This window comes from Rattus norvegicus, chromosome 5 (genome assembly GCF_021556685.1).
Source record: "Rattus norvegicus strain SHRSP/BbbUtx chromosome 5, alternate assembly SHRSP_T2T, whole genome shotgun sequence".
Taxonomy (NCBI): domain Eukaryota; kingdom Metazoa; phylum Chordata; class Mammalia; order Rodentia; family Muridae; genus Rattus; species Rattus norvegicus.
Window position 1 is genome coordinate 23,879,504 of NC_141538.1, and position 25,760 is coordinate 23,905,263.

At 39.2% G+C, this 25,760-nt stretch overlaps 1 protein-coding gene across 1 annotated transcript in view; it reads right to left on the minus strand.

The window, feature by feature from the left end:
* Positions 1 to 202: 202 nt before the first annotated feature.
* Positions 203 to 25,760, minus strand: part of LOC134478924 (uncharacterized) — a 112,176-nt gene continuing 86,618 nt past the window's right edge. Inside the window, exons 3-5 of the mRNA XM_087551476.1 lie at positions 4,185 to 4,417; positions 2,659 to 2,794; positions 203 to 542 (exon numbers count right to left, since the gene is read on the minus strand). Coding sequence (XP_087407602.1) covers positions 4,396 to 4,417 — 22 coding nt within the window. The 3' untranslated portion in view covers positions 203 to 542; positions 2,659 to 2,794; positions 4,185 to 4,395. The remainder of the gene's footprint in view (positions 543 to 2,658; positions 2,795 to 4,184; positions 4,418 to 25,760) is intronic.

Genomic DNA, 25,760 nt, shown 5'->3' on the forward strand with positions numbered 1-25,760 from the left:
TTTATTTATGAGTGAATATTTGAAAAATAGTAGTCTTCCTCTCTTCATTTTCAACATAACTTTAGATGTTCATGTTCTGTGTTACTTTCAAATATTTTGTGGAAAGCTTAACAGAGGAATCAGTCTGATTTACACCATTCATAACAAGAGGCTTAGAAATTATGCTATAAAAACAGAAAGGTGACTATGGAGGAGCCATCTGTACAGGTAAACAGGCAGCATTTAATAATTCAATGTGCGCTTGATAATTGCATAGGCATTTCCTCCCTGAAATAACATTCAAGAAAGAAACCAAGGTTCAATTCCCCTTCCACCCTTGAAGGGTTGGGTTATTTCAGAGCAAGTTCTTCACCCAGGTCGCTTCTGCTTAGTGCAGAGAGGTCTGCAGTGTGGTCGCATTCTAGTCAGTCCAAGATGCATTTGAGAAATGTCACACCACTTGCCATAAGCAATGTCCATTATCACAATCCCCATCTCACAAGTTCTGTCATCACTTGTGTCGAGAGTTTCCTGAGTCTGAGGGAGGATTGAGGTCAAAAGTCCTAGAAACAAAAGAAGAATTTGAAGTCATTCTGGATCACATAGCATCAACAGAGTTTTCTATTTAGAAATAAATGAGACTATTTCAGAAATCCCCCAGTATCCTATGAGTATTACTAAATGAAGCTACCCACATGCTTGGCATAGATTCTTGACAGATAATTTTATGAATGTAAACCTTTCGGGAGCCCCGCATTTCTACTTGGTATTTTATGCATTTAAATTCTTCAACTAATCTTGTTTCACATCTTGAAAATAAAACCTACTTTTATGGAAAGTGCTCAAGTTTTAATGGCGATGATTAGTAATGAAAAGCATTAATGTCTAAATGTTCCAAAATCATGCCAAGATCAACATTAAGCTTTTCTATTAGCACAACTGAGGTAGATTTTTTTTATCCCCCAAAATTTAACCAAAAGTCTTGCTCTAATCTTTACTGTAGAGCACACTGGAGGTGTGATGGCAGCTGCTTTAACCAACAACTGGGTATCCAGGGCTTTTCTGTTGAAAAACTCTTATGCAAAGTTGCTGTTTATTGAGGTTACATGAGGCTTTCTGTCTCTGGGCTGCTTTTCTTTATTCATCAATTGCCTCTACCAGAGGTAAGGAAATAACTTCTGTAGCAATTTAGAAAAATGAGTTAATCTTAAACCACTGCTCTTGCCTTTTACTCAAGAGGAAAGTCATAAATACTGCTTTTATGATAGTTATTAAAAAGGTTTCATTCCTTTGAAGATGATATCTATATGTAAAACCTCCCCTCGGGTGATATAGAAGGATTTTATGCAAATAAAACTAAGGCAAAAATTTAAATGATGACAGTGAAAGAGAGGGACCAAAACAAAGTGTGTGCAGCCTGATTCTGTCTCATTACCTTAGGCAAACTGATGGAACTGCATCAGTGTGAGACAGACAGATAAAATGTATGTTTCTAAGGATAGATGGTTGGTTTGATGGTTAGCAGTACTGGCTGCTCTTCTGTAAGGCTTGGACTTAGTCCTTTTTTTTTTTTTAAGATTTATTCATTTATTATATATAAGTACACTGTAGCTGTCTTCAGATACACCAGAAGAGGGCATCAGATCTCTTTACAGATGGTTGTGAGCCACCATGTGGTTGCTGGGAATTGAACTCAGGACCTCTGGAAGAGTAGTTGGGTGCTCTTAACCGCTGAGCCATCTCTCCAGCCCCTGGTTGCTCTTCTTAATGAAATATCCAAGTTTGACTTGGATGGAGCCAGCATGGAGGTTCACATCCTGTAACTCTAGTTTCACAGAATCTAATACTCTCTTCCAGCCTTAATGGGTACCAGACATGCCCATGGTACAGAGACATACATTCAGGCACAACCCTCATTCATATTTAAAAAATAAGCAAAATCTCAAAACTGAACTTGGTGGAATCTTAGTCATTCAGCAGCTGACAGCTGATGTCTTATAGTAGTGTTCACATGGTTGTCGTTTTCCAATGTCTTTTCATGTAACTTTCCCTGTATGCATATGTCTGGAATTAAATTTCTCCTTTGTACAGGGTACTAATTGTATGGACTAGGGTGAACAAATTTTAAAGTAGTTGCTTATTTATATAAATTTCATAAGTCAACAAAAAGTATTCTTCTTCAAACATCAATATCTTCTTCATTTTCTACACTTTGCATTCCTATAGTAAAATACCTTGTACAAACTACTCATAAAAATGTTCGAACTTTGGAAGCTCCATGTCAAGACATAATATAGGCATCTCCTCATGACCAATAGCAATGACTGGGGACAAGTAGTTAGATCTCTGACAGGGAATAGACAGAGATGAAGTGAACCCATCCCTCAGTGTTTATACCCACGCTAAATTACAGCAGAACTCCCTTCAGAAAGCATGCTTCAGTAACCTAAAGGCTTTCTATGAGGCTCCTTCACTTAAAGATACTAAAACATTTTCCACTATTGCCATCTTGGGGACAGAGACTCAAATCACAGTGAAGTCATGGACACTCCAACCATACACAAAACATAGAAGACCTGTGTTGTAAGGACATAATTTTAACTTATAGTAAATACCCATCTATTCTCTTGACCTTCTAGGACTTAGTGGAAACATAACGGTTGACTAAAGAGAAATTACCTCAGTCCCAAAGAGCAGGAGTACTCATGACGTGAAGTCCTGTGATTCATGACTGATACACCTGTCATGACTTTTCACTACATACCTTCTAAAAGTCTTTCTCATCATCCGAGTCAGTCCCCAGGGACATTTTCATCTGTGTGAAAGAATGGTGGGTATTAATCTGCAGGAAAAACTAAAGGTATTCATAATTGTTCTTAACTGATCTCTATTATATTATATTATATTAATTATATTATGTTAATGAAGAACTAGAAATCTAAATCTAGTCAAAGGTGACCATTAAATTAAACTACAAAATGCGATCAAGAACAAAGATAGCATCTGCTTCCCAAGGCTGTTGATCTTTGAAGGTTGACTATTAACCATATGTCTCTGATGAAAAAGCCAACAATCAAAGAAATACATGAACCTTTGATGAATAATAAGAAGAAATTGACTAAATAAGTAGTGGAATATTTAAATGCTCAGTGTAAAGGCACCCATATGTAAAGCACACTAACAGTGAGTATTTAATAACAAGAGAAATGGTCACTACTAGCATAAAAGTAATATTTAATGTGATAATTTTGATAACATGCACTTAGTATGTAGTCATACCACTTATACACTCCAAACAAGAAATTTTGAAGCCATGTATCAAAATATGCATATGTTTGGCATAAATATACAATTACAGTAACAAATATAATTACTGACTCTAATTAGTTGCCCTCCTATGCTCTCCTAGTATTTTCTAATGTACAAATTCCTTAGATATCTGAGTTAATATTGGCTTGATAGTAATAAGTAATAGTAAGTCTTGATTTCCAGCTATATCCCATGCTCCTCTCACTGCTTACCCAGTGGAAATCTGGTACCAATGATTTCTAGCTTTGCTCCTAAAATTGTATGTATCCTTCAAATGTAAGCCCTTTATTATACTAGCCTAATTCCTTGTTGCTGCCCATACCCAGTTTTTTAAGAATATGTTTGCTCACATTCTTTCCATGCATAATTAATGAGCAATGTCTGCATTTCAAGCTCTACAAATCTAAAAGATGCAAAGACAATTAAGGCCTACAATTTCCCTCTAAGCCAACATCAAATTATTTAACAGACCTTTCTTGATAGCCTAGAAACATATAAACCCTTTGTCATCTGTACCAAGACCATTGAGTACTGGGAATTGGTTCTAATGCTTTGTCCTGTTTCAGCTCCAAAAGCTGTGTTTCCAGACCTGAGGATTCCTGTCCTCTGGTGGCTTTGATTAATAATAAAGAATTGCCCTATAGGCAGGCAATGACTGGGTAGGGAGATGGGGTAAGACTTTTAGATTGCATGGGCAAGGGACTGAGGGGTAGAGCTAGGGGTGGGGGATGGGGAAAGAGAAGAGACTCATCATGACAGGGAAGCAGCAAGATGAAACTTAAAGACCCATGGACAGGTGAGAATCTGGGAAAGGGTCCCTGGGAGCCACTTTGCCAATTGGGTCTGGAGTAGCAGAGATGAAATATAGATTTTAAAAGATATTAACTCAAGCATACCAGAGGGGAGTGTTTGCTAGTCACAGGGAGGTTTAGAAGTGCTCAGTATGGAGCTAGTCAAGGCATATCGAAATTTGCTGCTGCTGCTGCTGCTGCTGCTGCTGCTGCTGATGATGATGATGATGATGATGATGATGATGATGATGATGGTAGTGGTGGTGGTGGTGGTGGTGGTGGCGGTGTGTATCCTTCATTCATGAATCCAGAGAGCTCATGGGAGGGTGCAGTGTGCCCTAAACCAGGAACAAAGGCAGTTTAATTCATTGCAATAATTGAGTACCTCAGTTCCCTTTTCTTCCTTCAATAACCTCTAACATGATATATGTCTCTTTAAATTAACTCTATAATGAGTTATATGCTGTCTTCACTGTTATGTCAAGATACATTGGAGGCATCTGAGGAATAGTCCCTGAGTGGTAAGTAGACTTGGCTAATGATTGAATAGAAAAATGTCAAGATGTCAGAACACCTGTAGAAGAGACCTATTGCAAAGGGAGGGGTGGGATAAGACAAGGGAAGCCTCTTACCTTTTTACTTCCTTTGGCAGTGCAGGAATGGCACCTTGTGTCTCATACACACTATGTAAGTTCTTAACAAGCTAAGTTTTGCCCCTAGTTTAGCCATCTTTTTTATTCAGTATTTTGTATTTCCCAGGGACTATTACAAGCTGGGAAGTGTAATGGGATTGAAATTTATCAATGTATTATTCTCAATAAGATTGATGCTGAAGGCGGAATGCCACTTATAATAGCTATTTGTTTTCAACTGTGTGTTTCTTAAAATATCGGCATGCTATTAACCCTATTATCAAGGCAAATTCAGCCACGGATGCTCATCAGCCTACAGCGTTTCAAGGCTTTCTTTTTTCTTTTCTTTACTGTTTGTTTCTTTTAACACCACATTCCTTTTCCCCATTATCTCCACTCTGGAACAAGAAATTTGGTAATTATCAAGTAACATAAAACCTGAGCTACATGTTTATGATGCTGATAGTGGGGTACCAGATAATTATATGAAATAAACATTGCCTCCCAACTGCCAACTCTCCCTTGCTGACAGGAACTTTGAGTTGACCACGAAGCAGAGCTCTGAGAAATAGTCCAGTTTCCAAATTGCACACTCATGATTCTGATGTGAGTCACTCAAGCTTTTTCAAATGAACCTCACTTCTGCTGCCCAAGTGGTGCCTGTAGCCTCTTGTACTTCTGGCTCTGTAACTCTGCTCATCTGCTTTTCAGTTGTTCTTCTCACTGAGATGACCAGTTTGGCTATTACTGTAAACCAGTGCAGGGGACCTTGGGAAAGTTGTAGCCTCAGAAATTGGATGAAGGCATCAGTGTAGCCCTTCCTGTTGAGGGAGCAACAGTTAAGTAGCATCCTCTGGGCAGGTTGATACCCCTTGGACAGTTCAGAGGTTACAAAGTCACCAGAGTAAAGGCAAGACTCACCTGGAAGGTGGGAGGCAGGGGCCATGGGGTATGGGGAACACCGGGATTGCAGACTGGTACAACCATTCCGGAAATCAGTCTGGAGGTTCCTTAGAAAATTGGACATTGAACTGCCTGAGGACCCAGCTATACCTCTCTTGGGTATATACCTAAAAGATGCCCCAACATATAACAAAGACACATGCTCCTCTATGTTCATAGCAGCCTTATTTATAATAGCCAGAAGCTGGAAAGAACCCAGATGCCCTTCAACAGTGGAATGGATACAGAAAATGTGATACATCTACACAATGGAATATTACTCAGCTATCAAAAACAACGACTTTATGAAATTCATAGGCAAATGGATGGAACTGGAAAATATCATCCTGAGTGAGCTAACCCAATCACAGAAAAACACACATGGTATGCACTCATTGATAAGTGGATATTAGTCCAAATGCTCAAATTACCCTAGATATACAGAACACCTGAAACTCAAGAAGGATGACCAAAATGCGAATGCTTCATTCCTTCTTTAAAAGGGGGAACAAGAATACCCTTGGGAAGGAATAGGGAGACACCGTTTAGAACAGAGGCAGAAGGAACACCCATTCGGAGCCCATACATATACAGCCACCAAACTAGATAAGATGAATTAAGCAAAGAAGTACAGGCTGACAGGAACCGGATGTAGATCTCTCCTGAGAGACACAGCCAGAATACAGCAAATACACAGGTGAATGACAGCAGCAAATCACTGAACTGAGGACAGGACCCCCGTTGAAGGAATCAGAAAAAGGACTGAAAGAGCTTGAAGGGGCTTGAGACTCCATATGAACAACAATGCCAACCAACCAGAGCTTCCAGGGACTAAGCCACTACCCAAAGACCATCCCTGGACTGACCCTGGGCTCCAACTGCATAGGTAGCAATGAATAGCCTAGTAAGGGCACCAGGGGAAGGGGAAGCCCTTGGTCCTGCCAAGACTGAACCCCCAGTGAATGGGCTTGTTAGGGGGAACCTGATAATGGGGGGAGGATGGAGGGGAACACCCATATAGAAGGGGAAGGGGAGAGGTTAGGGGGATGTTGGCCTGGAAAAACAATTGAAATGTAAATAAGAAATACCCAAGTTAATAAAGATGGAGGGGAAAAAAAGAACAACTAGTGTTGTTACAGCAGACCGAGGTTCCATTCCCAGAAACCATATGTTATCTAAACATTTGCTGTAGGTACATTTCCATGCTTCCCCTGCCTTCTTCTGGATTCTGTTGGTATTTCACACAAACATATGTAGGCAAACATTCATGTATATAAATAAAGGTAAAAGTTAAAAGAAAAAAAAGAGACAATATGGAGTAGTAAAGGCAGATCAAGGGCAATGTGGAGGCACAGAGGCGGGAATGTGGAAATAGTTGTTTACTGAGAAAGCAATGAAGAAAGGAGTTATAGGGGAAAAATTCCGGCTAAGAACTGATTCAGTGAAATTGGGTAAGATTTAACTAAACATGGCAGTTAGCTGGGTGGTACAAAGTCCCCAACAAGGTCTTTTCAGAATGGCCACAGAATGTTTCAGCAAAAAATGTTTGGGGAAGGAAAAAGCTGACCAGCTAGTGCTGGTCCTTGATTCAAAAAGGCATATTCAAGAACAGCATTGGGAAAGGGAATTTGCTTTAGAATAAAATAATTGTACTGTGTTTATAAACTATGAAGAGAGTAGCAAGAGAGAGCACATCCTAAAAGAAAGAGGAGAATAAATAACTGATAAGTGCTAAGATGTAGTCAACATAAGGGGTGGGAATCAGAGTGAGATGAGGAACATCTCTGAAATGAAAGGAGAGGAAGGATGATAATCAGGCATGAGGATCCAATGGACATTTTATTAGCTGACTCCCACCTTCTCCAGGAAAACTGTATTTCAAAGCATCAGCCACCTGTCCTTGGACAATTATTTGTGTTGGTTGGTTTTTACCAACGTGACACAAACCTATTCACATGAGGAAGGGTGAAATGCCAATTGAAAATGTCTTCCATCAGATTGGCCTGTGAGAATGTCCATGAGGCATTTTCTTGGTTAAGCATTGGTGTGGATGGCTCCACCTGTCTGTAGGTGGTGCTACTTCTGGGCTGGTTTGCCTGTGTTATGTAAGAAAGCAGGTGGAACAAGAATTTGGGGAAAAGAAACCTCTAAGCAGTGTTCCTCCATGGCCTCGGAATCAGTTTCTACCTTTGGGTTCCTGCCCTGTTTGAGTTAATCCATTGTGATCTGAACAAACAAGTGAATTAAAGCCTTTCCTCCACAGATCATGGTGTTTTTCACAGCAATAGAAAACAGACTAGGACAATTCTGTTCCTTCTTAATATTCATGTCGAGTGAGTTATACAAAAGCCATTTTAAGTTCTGTCTCTTGAAGCTTAAAATATATATTAACTAAAATAATTGAATTAAGATGTAAGGACTGTATTGAGCAGACATCTGCTGCCTCAGTGATAATTTTATGAGGCTACTTACTCATTCATTTATTATGTAGGCATGGAAATCTTTGGAACACTTTTATTCCAAGAGAGTATCTACATCAAATGCACTGAAGTCTCAGCTCTTTCCTTTGGCAGGCATTCACAACATAGAGAAGCTGAACTTTAGGTTTTCAAAAGTGTAATCATTGATAGCTAGCTAATTCTGGAAAGTCATTTGTAAAATGTAAATGTGGTACTTTTTATATCTTTTAAAATGAAATAATATGCAGTATTATTCCACTTTTAAAATATTAAGAATAATTTTACATATTCTTGTAATTGTGTCAAGTCTACACTGCAATGAGTGAGCAATAAGAAAAATGACAGCTTGACAGAAAATCCTTACCGAAAAAAAAAATCACACTTGTTATGTTCAGGTGCAGAGCTGTTCCCATCCTGCTATTCTCTGGAAAGTTCAAGTCTTCCTTCTCATGTTCAAAAGCAAACCTCATGGCTTCTTCCTCATAGAGTATCAGAACTATGTGGTTGCATTCCAACCAGAAGCCTTGGGAATTTTATTCTGTCCACATTCAAAAGCTGAATCAGTAAAATTCACTTAAAGCATTCTCTGTCAGCACATCTTTCCTACACACTTGATTATAAGTTAATTCAATATTCTGTTCTGTCCCTAAGTGAAGAGTAGCAACAAGGTCAGCCACCTGTTTCTTCATTTTTCTTGGTAAGATTTGGTTAAGAATATTGTACGCTTCTCAAGAACAGACCTTTTCAGGCAGTGGTAGAACATAGAACTCGTGATCCTCCTGCCTCTGCCTCCTTCAGCAAATCCTACCGGCGTGCGCCACCACAACCGGCAAGAACATAGAAATAATCTCAGCACTCAAGAGTCAGAGACAAGCAGACTTCAGTGAATTTGAAGCCATTGTGGACAACATAGTGCATTCCAGGATAATCATGGCTATACAGAGAACCCTGTCTCATGAAAAACCAAAATAGTAAAAAGAATACATTTCAAAGGTTATGAAATATTTAGGTCCAGGAGGAAAAATTAGCAGAGGAATGCTTACATTTTCCAGAAATAACTTACCTATGATGTTCAATAATTTTGCCAAAATATATGCAACCACTGTAACATCTATAGAGGAGTTTTAGTTGCTGTTGCAAGATCACATCCAAAGACCTTCTAGGTTTGTGTGATCTGGCTGGAATGCAGACATTACCTTAATACACACAGTTAATCCCAAACAATGAAAGTAAGGTTAGTTTATAAGAGGAAGCAGTGAAGTTTGAAAGTGACTGATAATTGAGAGGGCAGGGCAGGTCAGTGAGTTCAGAGTCAATTGAGTTCCATCAATGGTGGAGTGAAGGTGAGTTTAATGACTCAGTTGGGGGACAGTGCAGTGAGTGCAGCACAGTGGAATTGAATTCTCAGTTCAGGGCAGATCAGCAGAGGCAGTTGAAGCAGAGAATAAGAGGGAGATGGAAAATTAGAACAGATTGCCAGAGCTAGTTTGAGTCCATGCAGAGCAACTCAGTGAGAAGTTGAGAGAAGCCAGATTTATATAGTCAGCTTAGAGAGGAGTTTGAGCAAGAATAACTGAGTTGAACCAGCCATCCAGAGTTCAAAAAGAGCTAGAGAAAGTGAGCTTACTCAGCAGTAAGCCTCTGAGACAACAATTACATTGCACAAAGCAAAATTACATTTCCAAACATCCCGGTCTAAACCTCTGGTTTCTGACATTAGCCTTTCAGAAATGTTTGGATTTCAGTTATTTGTTTATTTACACATGACCATCTGTTTGTTGCTTTTGAATAGCTCAGGATCATGTCAGCATGTTATTATCTATCTATTTTCAGGATCCATTTACAATCCCTCTCTATACTACCTATGATGAATTCTGCTCAGCAGTGACCTATTCCCTACATAAAGCCAGGCTAGAGCTCCACTGCCCTCAAAATTTAGCCTTTCAAATAATGTTCTGCATGACTTAGGCTCAACATGAAGTTGAGCTTCCTAATGCTTGCCTGACTTTGAAAACTCTAGCAGTGTCCCAGAACCAAACACAATAAATAGCTGACTCTCACAGTTTACCTACCTGCTTAGTCAGACTCTCAACTCAGTCCTTCTAGGGCTTCCAAGCTTGAGGTGTCTATACTCTAAGACCCTGTTTACTTGATTGCAAAAGTAGATTTTAAGTGCATATAAATTTGTCAACTTCTGTAACCTCTAGTATGAGACCTACTTGGCTTCCAGCAGCAGTTCTGATCAAAGTGATCCATAAAAGGCCATCCGAAGAACAAGTGAACTCTTTTAAAAGAACTATGGAGCATTTATGACTATAAGCAAATCAAATGAAAAGAACAATTTTTCTTCTAAAATTTATTAGGCAATGAAATTTCATTGTTGGCTATTACTTTTCTCTCTCAGAGATGTGAATAATATATGTAGCATACTAAAGAATAATAGTATCATTAATAATAAAGTCTACCTACATAAATTCTATGAAAATAGATTTTACTTGAGGAATTTAGTAACATTGTGCAAAAAGAAATGTATATAACAACAGAGAAAGTAATCACGGAACAGTTAAAAGATGTAAATTTGCCTTTAGTTTCCAGTTATAAACAGTGATAAAAGAAGCTGAATCAAACATATGTCTTTTGTAGAAAGACTCTGTTAACATTCAATCCCCATTTGCCTTTGACTGTGAGCATTACAATCTTTCTAGTCTCTTCTGGTCTCCCTGATGGCCTAAAGAGTCACCTGCTTGTCATGAGATAGGTGTGAATATCTTTGGTATAGGAAATGGTGCAGTTTCTAAGATGGCATAAAAATTCTTAGCAAATGACATCACTGGAATAAAACACCTGTAGCTGGCATTTGCTACTTTGACGATTCTTCATTCTTTTACCCTTCTCCACTCGTTTCCGACCCTTTCAATCCTCTATCAGTAGATAATAGAAAAAGAAGAATAGAAAAGAAGGAAAGAGGGTGAGATTATCATTATTAGATTATGTCCTACTGATTAGGGTCATCCAGTTCCATGAAGTAACTTTGATCTTCACCATCAGGATATCTAATTTCTTCTTCTTTCTTCTTTGTACATGACTGCTTAACACACCACAACTAAACTCACCAACAACCAACCTCCCAGAAACCCAGCATTTACATACCCTCTATAAAGTTCCCAGAACTACAAACATCACATAACTTCAGAAACTATCTACAGCTGGTAAAACCATGTCCCTGTTAGAGCACGAGACAAATCATAGTCTACTACTGTGAACATTATGAAGCAAACTCATATCTCGTATCTGGTATTAAAACAAAAACATATATATAATATTTCTATATCTTTTCAAAGAAACCAAAATTTTCATTATACACATCCTTTAATATGCCTATCATTTTTGGAACTCTTATGATGAAGAGACAATAATAATGTGAAAAATGAGAATATTAAGGGTAGTATAATAGAAGAGGATTCTTGTTAGCACTGTTAAGAAACTGTATCTAACATTAACAACTATTTGTTTCCAGATTTCCTTGTATGTGAGAAAAATAACTCCCTATCAATGTAATCCTTTGTTATTGGACATTATATTACTTTGACATCAAATCATTCTTATGTTTTCTTAATATCCATTGTCCATAAGAGGAGAGCATACTTGTTAACTAACTGGCAGTGCCAATTGTGAGAGGTGTAAAACATTACTTTACTGCTCTTTGACTATGCATGTCATTAGCCAAAGCTCATTTAGAGTTTCTCCAAATTGTCTTATCCTGGTTGAGAGGCCATTAGAATAGCATGTCTGCCACAAAGATGGATATTACTTTCACAGGGGACACATGAAGAAGAGCTGGGCAGAAGGAAGCATGAGTGAGATTTGGGGTGGACGTCACTTAATTACAGAAAAGGACAAAATCAATACCAAGAATGGGTGTGTTTTCCCAGACAAATTTTCAGAAATCTCTCTACCAGGTCTTATTATTTCCCCTTTGCTACATGCCCTGACTAGTTTTATATCAACTTGACACAAACTAGTGTCATCAGAGAACAGGGTACCACAATTAAGAAAATTCCTCTATGAGAATGGGCTGTAGACAAGGCTATAGGGCATTTTCTTGACTAGTGAATTATGGAAAGAGATCAGCCCACTGTGGAAGAGCCCACCCCTTGGTTGCTGGTTCTGGCTTCTATAAGAAATCAGACTGAGCAAGCCAGAAGGAGAAATCCAATAAGCAGCACTGGTCCATGGCCTCTTCATCAACAACTCCCACCTCCAAGTTCCTCCAGTTTGAGTTCCTGTTCCAACCTCATTCAATGGTGAACACTGATGTGGAAGTATAAGCCAAGCATAAGCCAAATAAACATTTTCCTCCCCAAGCTACTCGGTCATGTGAAAGAATGTGCTCTGAGAATGGAGTTGTGTGAAGGCAATTTTGAGCACTTGTCAGAAAATTCAAGAAAACAAGATAACAGTCTTTGACTCCAGTTTCTTCAACAAACAAAAAGAATTATTCCTAGGCAGATGTCATATAGATCCTAAGAGAATACAAATGCCAGTCCAGGCCAATAAATCCAGCAAAACTCTCAATTAACATAGATGGAGAAAACAAGATATTCCATGACAAAACCAAATTTACACAATATCTTTCTACAAATCTAGTCCTACAAAGGATAATAGATGGAAAACCAACACAAGGAGGGAAACTACACCTTAGAAAAAGCAAGGAAGTAATCTCCTTGAAATGAAACCTAAAGAAGAGACACACAAACATAGTTTCACCTCTAACAACAAAGATAATAGGAGACACAATAACTATTCCCTAATATCTCTTAACATCAATGGACTCAATTCCCCCAATGAAAAGACATAGACTAACAGACTGGATATGGAAAGAGGACTCTGCCTTGGGCTATATAAAGAAAATGCACCTCAGGACAATGACACCCACTACCTCAGAGAACAAGACTGGAAAACAAATTTCCAAACAAATAGTCCCAAGGAAAAAAGTGGAGTAGCCATTCTAATATCCAATAAAATCAACTTTCAACTAAAAGTCATGAAAAAAGATAAGGGAAGATACTTCATGTTCATCAAAGGAAAAATTCACCAAGATGAACTCTCAATCTTAAATATCTATGATCCAAATGCAAGGGCACCTACATTCAGAAAAGAAACTTTACTAAACCTCAAATCACACATTGCACCTTACACAATAATAATAGTAGGAGATTTCAATACCCCATTCTCATAAATGGAGAGATCATGGAAACAGAAATAAAACAGAGACACGGAGAAACTAACAGAAATTATGAACCAAATGTACTTAACAGTTATCTGTAGAACATTACATTCTAAAGCAAAAGAATATACCTTCTTCTCAGTACCTCATGTTACCTGCTCCAAAATTGAACATATAATCAGCCACAAAATAGCCTCAACAGATACAGGAAGATAGAAATAATCCCATGCATCCTATCAGATCACCACGGACTAAGGCTGGTCTTTAATAACAACAAAAATGACAGAAAGTCCAGATATACATGGAAGTTGAACAATGGCCTACTCAATGATAACTTGGTTAAGGAAGAAATAAAGAAAACAATAAAAGATGTTGCAGATTTAATGAAAATGAAGACACAACATACCCAAACTCATGGGATACAATGAAAGCAGTGCTAAGAGGAAAACTCATAGCTCTGAGTTCCTCCAAAAGGAAACAGGAGAGAACATACATTAGCAGCTTGACAGCACACCTAAAAGCTCAAGAACAAAAAGAAGGAAGTACACCCAAGAAGAGCACAAGACAGAAAATAATCAAACTCAGGGCTGAAATCAACCAAGGAGAAACAAAAAGGACTATACAAAGGATGAACAAAACTAGGAGCTGGTTCTTTGAGAAAATCAACAAGATAGATAAACCCATAGCCAGACTATTCAGAGGTCACAGAGAGTGTTTCCAAATTAACAAAATGAAAACTGAAAAGGGAGACATAACAACAGATTCTGAAGAAATTTAAAAAAATCAATCCTACTACAAAAGCGATATTCAACAAAACTTGAAAATCTGGAGGAAATGGACAATTTTTCTAGACAAATATAAGGTACCTAGATTAAATCAGGAATAGATAAACAATATGAACAACCCCACAACTCCTAAAACAATAGAAGCAATTATTAAAAGTCTCCCATCCAAAAAGAGCAGATGGTTTTAGTACAGATTCTATCAGACCTTCATAGAAGACCTAATACCAATTCTGTCCAAACTATTCCACAAAATAGGAACAGACAGAGCACTACCAAATTCCTTCTATGAAGCCACAATTACTCGTATACCAAAACCACACAAAGACCAAACAAAGAAAGAGAACTTCAGACCAATTTCCCTTATGAATAGTGTTAAATAAATATGCAATAAAATTCTCTAAAACTGAATCCAAGAACACAAAAATGATCATCCATCATGATCAAGTAGGATTCATCCCACGGAGGCAGGGATGGTCCAATATATGGAAATGCATCAATGTAATCAACTAAATAAACAAACTCAAAGAAAAAAAACCACATGATCATCTCATTAGATGCTGAGAATGCATTTGACAAAATTCAACACCCCTTCACGTTAAAAGTCTTGGAAAGATCAGCAATTTGAGGCCCATACCTAAACATAGTAAAAGCAATGTACAACAAACCAGTAGCCAAAATCAAACCAAATGGAGAGAAACTTGAAGCAATCCCATTAAAATCAGGGACTAGACAATACTGCCCGCTCTCTTCTCACTTATTCAATATAATACTCAAAGCCCTTGCCAGAGCAATCAGACAATGAAAGAAGTGCAAATGGATACAAATTGGAAAGGAAGAAATCAAAATATCACTATTTACAGATGATATGATAGTATATTTCAGAGACCCCAAAATTTCCACCAGAGAACTACTAAGCCTGATAAATGACTTCAGCAAAGTGGCAGGTTATAAAATTAATTCAAACAAATCAGTAGCCCTCCTCTACTCAAAGGATAACCAGGTTGAGAAAGAAATTAGCGAAATGATACCCTTCACAATAGTCACAAATAATATAAAATGACTCGGTATGACTCTAACCAAGCCAGTGAAAGATCTGTATGACAAGAACTTTAAGTCTCTGACCTAGGGCTCCAACTGCATATGTAGCAGAGAATAGCCTTGTTGGGGCACCAGCAGGAGGGGAAGTCCCTGGTCCTACCAAGGCTGGACCCCCCAGAACAGGGGAATGTTGGGGGAGGGGGAGTGGTAAGGGAGGTGGATGGGATGGGGAACACCCATGTGGTGACAGGGAGGAGATGGGGGGCTTATGGACTGGAAACCGGGAAAGGGAATAACATTTGAAATGTAAATAAAGAAATATATCTAATAAAAAATAAAATTAAAAAAAGAACTTTAAGTCTTTGAAGAAAGAAATTGAAGAAGATCTCAAAAGATGGAAAGACCTCCCATGCTCATGAATTGGCAGGATTAATATTTTAAAAATGGCCATCTTGCCAAAAGCAATATACAGATTCAATGCAATTTCCTTCAAAATTCCAACTCAATTCTTCATAGAGTTAAACACAGCTATTTGCAAATTCATTTGGAATAATAATAAACCTAGGATATCAAAAACTATCCTCAACAATAAAAGAACTTCTGGAGGAATCACCATCCCTGACCTCAGGCAGTATTACAGAGCAATAGTGATAAAAACTGTATGGTATTGGTACAGAAACAGGTAGATAGACTAGTGGAATAGATTGAAGACATAGAAATGAACCCACACACCTCTGTTCACTTGATCTTTGACAAAGGAGCTAAAATTATCCAGTGGAAAAAATGATGGCACTTTCAAAAATGGTGCTGGTTCAACTGGAGGTCAGCATGTAGAAGAATGCAAATTCATCCATTCTTATTGCCCAGTACAAAGCTTAAGTTCAAGTGGATCATGGACGTCCATATCAAACCAGACACATTCAAATTAATAGAAGAAAAAGTGGGGAAGAGTATCGTTCACATGGCCTCTGGGAAAAATTTCTTGAACAAAACACCAATGGCTTATTCTCTAAGATCAAGAATGGACAAATGGGACCTCAAAAAACTGCAAAGCTTCTATAAGGGAAAGGACACTGTTATTAGGACAAAACAGCAACCATCAGATTGGGAAAAGATCTTTACCAATCCCACATCTGCTAGAGGGCTAATCTCCAAAATGTACAAAGAACTCAAGAAGTTAGACTCCAGAGAGCCAAATAACCCTGGGGTACAGAGCTAAACAAAACATTCTCAGCTGAGGATTATCAAATGGCTGAGAAGGACCTAAAGAAATGTTCGACATCCTTAGTCATCAGGGAAATGGCAAATCAAAGCAACCCTGAGATTCCACCTCACACCAGTCAAAATGGCTAAGATCAAAAAATCAAATGACAACTGATGCTGGCGAGGATGTGGAAAAAGAGGAACACTCCTCCATTTTTGGTGTAATTGCAAACTAGAACAACCATTCTGGAAATCAGTATGGAGTTTCCTTAGAAAATTGGACATTGAACTACCTGAGGACCCAGCTATACCTCTCTTGGCATATACCCAAAAGATGCCCCAACATACAACAAAGACACATGCTTCACTATGTTCATAGCAGCCTTATTTATAATAGCCAGAAGCTGAAAAGAATCCAGATGCCCTTCAACAGAGTAATGGATACAGAAAATGCTGTACATCTACACAGTGGAGTACTACTCAGCTATCAAAAACAATGACTTCATGAAATTCATAGGCAAATGGATGGAACTGGAAAATATCCTGAGTGAGGTAACTCAATCACAGAAAAATACACCTGGTATGCATTCACTGATTAGTGGATATTAGTCCAAAAACTCGAATTACCCAAGGTATAATCCACAGACCACGTGAAACTCAAGAAGAAGGACGACCAAAATGTGGATACTTTACATCTTAAAAGGGGGAACAAAAATATTCATAGGAGCAGACATGGAAGCAAAGTTTGGAACAGAGACTAAAGGAACAGCCATTCAGAGCCTGCCCCACATGTGGCCCCTTATATATATGCAGACACCAAAACTAGATAAGATCAATGAAGCTAAGAAGTGCAGGCTGACAGGAGCCTGATATATATGTCTCCTGAGAGACACAGCCAGAGCATGTCAAATACAGAGGGGAATGCTAGCAGCAAACCATTGAACTGAGTACAGGAGCCTGGTCAGAGGAATTAGAAAAAGGATTGAAAGAACTGAAGGGGCTTCCAATCCCTTAAGAACAACAATGCCAACCAACCAGAGCTCCCAGGGAGTAAACCACTTCCAAAAGAATATACATGGACAGACCCATGGCTGAAGCTGCATGTGTAGCAGAGGATGGCCTTGTTGTGCACCAATGGAAAGAGAAGCCCTTGGTCCTGCCAAGATTGGACCCCCAGTGTAGGGGAATGTTAGTAGGGTGGCTGAGAAGGGTGGGTGCATGGAGAGGGGAACACCCTTATAGAAGAAGGAGAGGGGGATGGGATAGGGGCTATGGACAGGAAATCAGGAAAGGGAATAACATAGAAAATGTAAATTTAAAAAAAGAAATAAAACAAAACAAAACAACAACAAATATGTTTGGATGAGCCTCCCAGAAGTGGAAAATAGGAGTGAGTTTACTTTTGATTACTCATTGCTTTCTGTTGTTATTCAATTAAATGCTTAAATTATCATATTTATGCCTCAATGAAAAAATATGCTTTTGCCACATACAGATTGTCCTTACAATTATATACAGCTTGAATCCATGAAAACTTTACTAACTTGGTCTTTATTAACCCTCAGAGAACAAATTGTCTGATGCTCTGTATCAAGTTTTCTATTGCACCAAACTTTGTCTTCCTTATTTTTAGGCTTCCTTTACCAGGTTCCACCATCTTTAGAGTGGTAAACATGGTGTTTTGTCACAGGAATAGTAAACCTAACTAGGACACCATGGGAAGACTTGCTTATGTCACAGTAATGACATGTGACTTGAAGCACCTATGGGGGTTGGTTTTGGTTTACTTGACACAATCCTAGAAATATCTGGGAAGAGGAAATCTTAAATGAGAAAATGTTTCCTTTAGGTTGGCCTATAGGCAAGTCTGTAGAGCATTGATTAATTATTGGTGTCAAAGGGACAATTTGATTGTGGTCAGTGACACCCTTGGGCAGGTGATCCTAGATCGTATAAGAAAGCAGCTGAGCAAGTTATGAGTAAGTGGTGGTCCTCCATACCCTGCAAATCAGTCCCTCACTCCAGGTGCTCCTGTGCTGGTTTCCCTACTTGATGGATTTTAAATACAGCAATAAGGTAAAATAAACTCTCCCATTTGCATTTCATTATGATGATTTATTACAGCAACAGACAAAAAATGATAGTGTGTGTGTGTGTGTGTGTGTGTGTGTGTGTGTGTGTGTGATCAGTGGAATGCTTTCACTTGGATATCACAGCTAAAAAATATCTATACTCACTCCCTCTTTTTCTCTCCTTCCCCTCCCCCTTCTCCTATCACTGTATTTCTTAAACTGCAGTCCTAGGTCCCCATCTCATGGGACAAAACAGAAAATTTAAAAGGGCTTTTTCACTATTTAATTCATTCTATGAAGCCACAATTACACTGATACCTAAATCACACAAAGACCCAACAAAGAGAACTTCAGACCAATTTCACTTATAAATATCAATGTAAAAATTCTATAAAATTCTAGCAAACTGAATCCAAGAACACATCAAAACCATTAATCACCACAATCAAGTGGGCTTTATCCCGGGGATGCAAGGTTGGTTCAATATATGAAAATCCATTAACATAAACATAATCCACCACTATTTAAAGAAACTTAAAGAAAAAAATCACATGATCACCTCATTAGATACTGAAAAAGCACTTGGCAAAAAAAAACAAAAACAAAAACAAAAAAAAAAAACAAAAAAAACCTCTTCATGTTAAAAGTATTAGAGAGATCAGGAATTCAACCTAAACATGATAAAAGCGATATGCAGCAAACAAACAGCCAATATCAAATTAAATGGAGAGATAATTGGAGCAATTCTGCTTAAACAAGGAACGAGACAAGACTGCCTACTTTCTCCCTACTTATTCAATATACTACGCGAAGTCGTAGCCAGAGGAATCAGACAATAAAAGGAGGTAAAAGGGATATGAATTGGAAAGGAAGGAGTCAAAATATCACTATGCACAGATGATGTGATAGTATACTTAAGTGACCTCAAAATTTCCACCATTGGGAAATGGAGGCGCAGATCTTCCTGGTTGCTGCCGCCGCAGAGAGCTCGTAGGCAGCACCCCACGAGCAAACTTGACCCTCGGGACCACAGGTAAGACCAACTTTTCTGCTGCAAGAGACCTGCCTGGTGAACTTAGGACACACAGAGGCAGAATTCCTCTAGGACCAGGCATTTCCTGTGTTTACCGGAAGTCCCACACCCGCGGATCCCGGCCCGCAGCAGCTCTCTGCTCCCAGACCCCGTGGGAAAGAGACCTCACCGCCTGGTCAGGTGGGCACTCCTGAGGCTGCAGAGCGGAAGAGACCACCAACACTGCCCACACCTGTCCACATCCCTGGCCCAAGAGGAAACTGTATAAGGCCTCTGGGTTCCCGTGGGGGAGGGCCCAGGAGCTGCAGGTCCCCTGCGCCTGAGACACCGCCAGAACCTGAAGGAATAGGCCAGATAAACAGTTCTCTGCACCCAAATCCCGTGGGAGGGAGAGCTAAACCTTCAGAGAGGCAGACATGCCTGGGAAACCAGAAGAGACTGCACTCTGCACACATTACTGATTCCAGAGGAAACCACCAAACGCCATCTGGAACCCTGGTGCACTGAAGCTCCCGGAAACGGCGACGCAGATCTTCCTGGTAGCTGCCGCCACAGAGAGCTCGTGGGCAGCACCCCGCGAGTGAACTTGAGGCTCGGGACCACAGGTAAGACCAACTTTTCTGCTGCAAGTGACCTGCCTGGTGAACTCAAGACACAGGCCCACAGGAACAGCTGAAGACCTGTAGAGAGGAAAAACTACACGCCCGAAAGCAGAACACTCTGTCCCCATAACAGGCTGAAAGAAAACAGGAAAACAGGTCTACAGCACTCCTGACACACAGGCTTATAGGAAATAGCAGAACAAAGTAACACTAGAGATAATCTGATGGCAAGAGGCAAGGGCAGGAACCCAAGCAACAGAAACCAAGACTACATGGCACCATCGGAGCCCAATTCTCCCATCAAAACAAACATGGAATATCCAAACACACTAGAAAAGCAAGATCTAGTTTCAAAATCATATTTGATCATGATGCTGGAGGACTTCAAGAAAGACGTGAAGAACTCCCTGAGAGAAACACAGGAAAACATTAATAAACAAGTAGAAGCCTACAGAGAGGAATCGCAAAAATGCCTGAAAGAATTCCAGGAAAACATAAATAAACAAGTAGAATCCCATAGAGAAGAGACACAAAAATCCCTGAAAGAATTCCAGGAAAACACAATCAAACAGTTGAAGGAATTAAAAATGGAAATAGAAGCAATCAAGAAAGAACACATGGAAACAACCCTGGATATAGAAAACCAAAAGAAGAGAAAAGGAGCTGTAGATACAAGCTTCACCAATAGAATACAAGAGATGGAAGAGAGAATCTCAGGAGCAGAAGATTCCATAGAAATCATGGACTCAACTGTCAAAGATAATGTAAAGCGGAAAAAGCAACTGGTCCAAAACATAGAGGAAATCCAGGACTCAATGAGATTCAAACCTAAGGTTAATAGGTATAGAAGAGAGTGAAGACTCCCAGCTCAAAGGACCAGTAAATATCTTCAACAAAATCATAGAAGAAAACTTCCCTAACCTAAAAAAAGAGATACCCATACGCATACAAGAAGCCTACAGAACTCCAAATAGATTGGACCAGAAAAGAAACACCTCCCGTCACATAAGAGTCAAAACACCAAACGCACAAAATAAAGAAAGAATACTAAAAGCAGTAAAGGAAAAAGGTCAAGTAACATATAAAGGCAGACCTATCAGAATCACACCATACTTCTCGCCAGAAACTATGAAGGCCAGAAGATCCTGGACTGATGTCATACAGACCCTAAGAGAACACAAATGCCAGCCCAGGTTACTGTATCCTGCAAAACTCTCAATTAACATAGATGGAGAAACCAAGATATTCCATGACAAAACCAAATTTACACAATATCTTTCTACAAATCCAGTACTACAAAAGATAATAAATGGTAAAGCCCAACATAAGGAGGCAAGCTATACCCTAGAAGAAGCAAGAAACTAATCGTCTTGGCAACAAAACAAAGAGAATGAAAGCACACAAACATAACCTCACATCCAAATATGAATATAACGGGAAGCAATAATCACTATTCCTTAATATCTCTCAACATCAATGGCCTCAACTCCCCAATAAAAAGACATAGATTAACAAACTGGATACGCAACGAGGACCCTGCATTGTGCTGCCTACAGGAAACACACCTCAGAGACAATGACAGACACTACCTCAGAGTGAAAGGCTGGAAAACAACTTTCCAAGCAAATGGTCAGAAGAAGCAAGCTGGAGTAGCCATTCTAATATCAAATAAAATCAATCTCCAACTAAAAGTCATCAAAAAAGATAAGGAAGGACACTTCATATTCATCAAAGGAAAAATCCACCAAGATGAACTCTCAATCCTAAATATCTATGCCCCAAATACAAGGCCACCTACATATGTAAAAGAAACCGTACTAAAGCTCAAAACACACATTGCACCTCACACAATAATAGTGGGAGATTTCAACACCCCACTCTCATCAATGGACAGATCATGGAAACAGAAATTAAACAGAGATGTCGACAGACTAAGAGAAGTCATGAGCCAAATGGACTTAACGGATATTTATAGAACATTCTATCCTAAAGCAAAAGGATATACCTTCTTCTCAGCTCCTCATGGTACTTTCTCCAAAATTGACCATATAGTTGGTAAAAAACGGGCCTCAACAGGTACAGAAAGATAGAAATAATCCCATGCGTGCTATCGGACCACCACGGCCTAAAACTGGTCTTCAATAACAATAAGGGAAGAATGCCCACATATACGGGGAAATTGAACAATGCTCTACTCAATGATAACCTGGTCAAGGAAGAAATCAAGAAAGAAATTAAAAACTTTTTACAATTTAATGAAAGTGAAGGTACAACATACCCAAACTTATGGGACACAATGAAAGCTGAGCTAAGAGGAAAACTCATAGCGCTGAGTGCCTGCAGAAAGAAACAGGAAAGAGCATATGTCAGCAGCTTGACAGCACACCTAAAAGCTCTAGTACAAAAAGAAGCAAATACACCCAGGAGGAGTAGAAGGCAGGAAACAATCAAACTCAGAGCTGAAATCAACCAAGTAGAAATAAAAAGGACCAGAGAAGGAATCAACAGAACCAAAAGTTGGTTCTTTGAGAAAATCAACAAGATAGATAAACCCTTAGCCAGACTAATGAGAGGACACAGAGAGTGTGTCCAAATTAGCAAAATCAGAAACGAAAAGGGAGACATAACTACAGATTCAGAGGAAATTCAAACAATCATCAGATCTTACTATAAAAGCCTATATTCAACAAAAGTTGAAAATCTACAGGAAATTGACAATTTCCTAGACAGATACCAGGTATCGAAGTTAAATCAGGAACAGATAAACCAGTTAAAGAACCCCATAACTCCTAAGGTCTCCCAACCAAAAAGAGCCCAGGTCCAGATGGGTTTAGGGCAGAATTCTATCAGACCTTCATAGAAGACCTCATACCAATATTATCCAAACTATTCCACAAAATTGAAACAGATGGAGCACTACCGAATTCCTTCTATGAAGGCACAATTACTCTTATACCTAAACCACACAAAGACCCAACAAAGAAAGAGAACTTCAGACCAATTTCCCTTATGAATATCGACGCAAAAATACTCAATAAATTTCTGGTAAACCGAATCCAAGAGCAGATCAAAACAATCATCCACCATGATCAAGTAGGCTTCATCCCAGGCATGCAGGGATGGTTTAATATACGGAAAACCATCAACGTGATCCATTATATAAACAAACTGAAAGAACAAAACCACATGATCATTTCATTAGATGCTGAGAAAGCATTTGACAAAATTCAACACCCCTTCATGATAAAAGTCCTGGAAAGAATAGGAATTCAAGGCCCATACCTAAACATAGTAAAAGCCATATACAGCAAACCAGTTGCTAACATTAAACTAAATGGAGAGAAACTTGAAGCAATCCCACTAAAATCAGGGACTAGACAAGGTTGCCCACTCTCTCCCTACTTATTCAATTTAGTTCTTGAAGTTCTAGCCAGAGCAATCAGACAACAAAAGGAGGTCAAGGGGATACAGATCAGAAAAGAAGAATTCAAAATATCACTATTTGCAGATGATATGATAGTATATTTAAGTGATCCCAAAGGTTCCACCAGAGAACTACTAAAGCTGACAAACAACTTCAGCAAAGTGGCTGGGTATAAAATTAGCTCAAATAAATCAGGAGCCTTCCTCTACACAAAAGAGAAACAAGCCGAGAAAGAAATTAGGGAAACGACACCCTTCATAATAGACCCAAATAATATAAAGTACCTCGGTGTGACTTTAACCAAGCAAGTAAAAGATTTGTACAAGAAGAACTTCAAGACACTGAAGAAAGAAATTGAAGAAGACCTCAGAAGATGGAAAGATCTCCCATGCTCATGGATTGGCAGGATTAATATAGTACAAATGGCCATTTTACCAAAAGCGATCTACAGATTCAATGCAATCCCCACCAAAATACCAATCCAATTCTTCAAAGAGTTAGACAGAACAATTTGCAAATTCATCTGGAATAACAAAAAACCCGGGATAGCTAAAACTATCCTCAACAATAAAAGGACTTCAGGCGGAATCACTATCCCTGAACTCAAGCAGTATTACCGAGCAACAGTGATAAAAACTGCATGGTATTGGTACAGAGACAGACAGATAGACCAATGGAATAGAATTGAAGACCCAGAAATGAACCTACACACCTATGGTCACTTGATTTTTGACAAAGGAGCCAAAACCATCCAATGGAAAAAAGATAGCATTTTCAGCAAATGGTGCTGCTTCAACTGGAGGGCAACATGTAGAAGAATGCAGATCGATCCATGCTTATCACCCTGTACAAAGATTAAGTCCAAGTGGATCAAGGACCTCCACATCAAACCAGACACACTCAAACTAATAGAAGAAAAACTAGGGAAGCATCTGGAACACATGGGTACTGGAAAAAATTTCCTGAATAAAACACCAATGGCTTATGCTCTAAGATCAAGAATCGACAAATGGGATCTCATAAAACTGCAAAGCTTCTGTAAGGCAAAGGACACTCTTGTTAGGACAAAACTGCAACCAACAGATTGGGAAAAGATCTTTACCAATCCTACAACAGATAGAGGCCTTATATCCAAAATATACAAAGAACTCAAGAAGTTAGACCGCAGGGAGACAAATAACACTATTAAAAAATGGGGTTCAGAGCTAAACAAACAATTCACAGCTGAGGAATGCCGAATGGCTGAGAAACACCTAAAGAAATGTTCAACATCTTTAGTCATAAGGGAAATGCAAATCAAAACAACCCTGAGATTTCACCTCACACCAGTGAGAATGGCTAAGATCAAAAACTCAGGTGACAGCAGATGCTGGCGAGGATGCGGAGAAAGAGGAACACTCCTCCATTGTTTATGGGGTTGCAGACTGGTACAACCATTCTGGAAATCAGTCTGGAGGTTCCTCAGAAAATTGGACATTGAACTGCCTGAGGATCCAGCTATACCTCTCTTGGGCATATACCCAAAAGATGCCCCAACATATAAAAAAGACACGTGCTCCACTATGTTCATCGCAGCCTTATTTATAATAGCCAGAAGCTGGAAAGAACCCAGATGCCCTTCAACAGAGGAATGGATACAGAAAATGTGGTATATCTACACAATGGAATATTACTCAGCTATCAAAAACAATGACTTTATGAAATTCGTAGGCAAATGGTTGGAACTGGAAAATATCATCCTGAGTGAGCTAACCCAATCACAGAAAGACATACATGGTATGCACTCATTGATAAGTGGCCATTAGCCCAAATGCTTGAATTACCCTAGATGCCTAGAACAAATGAAACTCAGGACGGATGATCAAAATGTGAATGCTTCACTCCTTCTTTAAAAGGGGAACAAGAATACCCTTGGCAGGGAAGAGAGAGGCAAAGATTAAAACAGAGACTGAAGGAACACCCATTCAGAGCCTGCCCCACATGTGGCCCATACATATACAGCCACCCAATTAGACAAGATGGATGAAGCAAAGAAGTGCAGACCGACAGGAGCCGGATGTAGATCGCTCCTGAGACACACAGCCAGAATACAGCAAATACAGCGGCGAATGCCAGTAGCAAACCACTGAACTGAGAATAGGACCCCCGTTGAAGGAATCAGAGAAAGAACTGGAAGAGCTTGAAGGGGCTCGAGACCCCATATGTACAACAATGCCAAGCAACCAGAGCTTCCAGGGACTAAGCCACTACCTAAAGACTATACA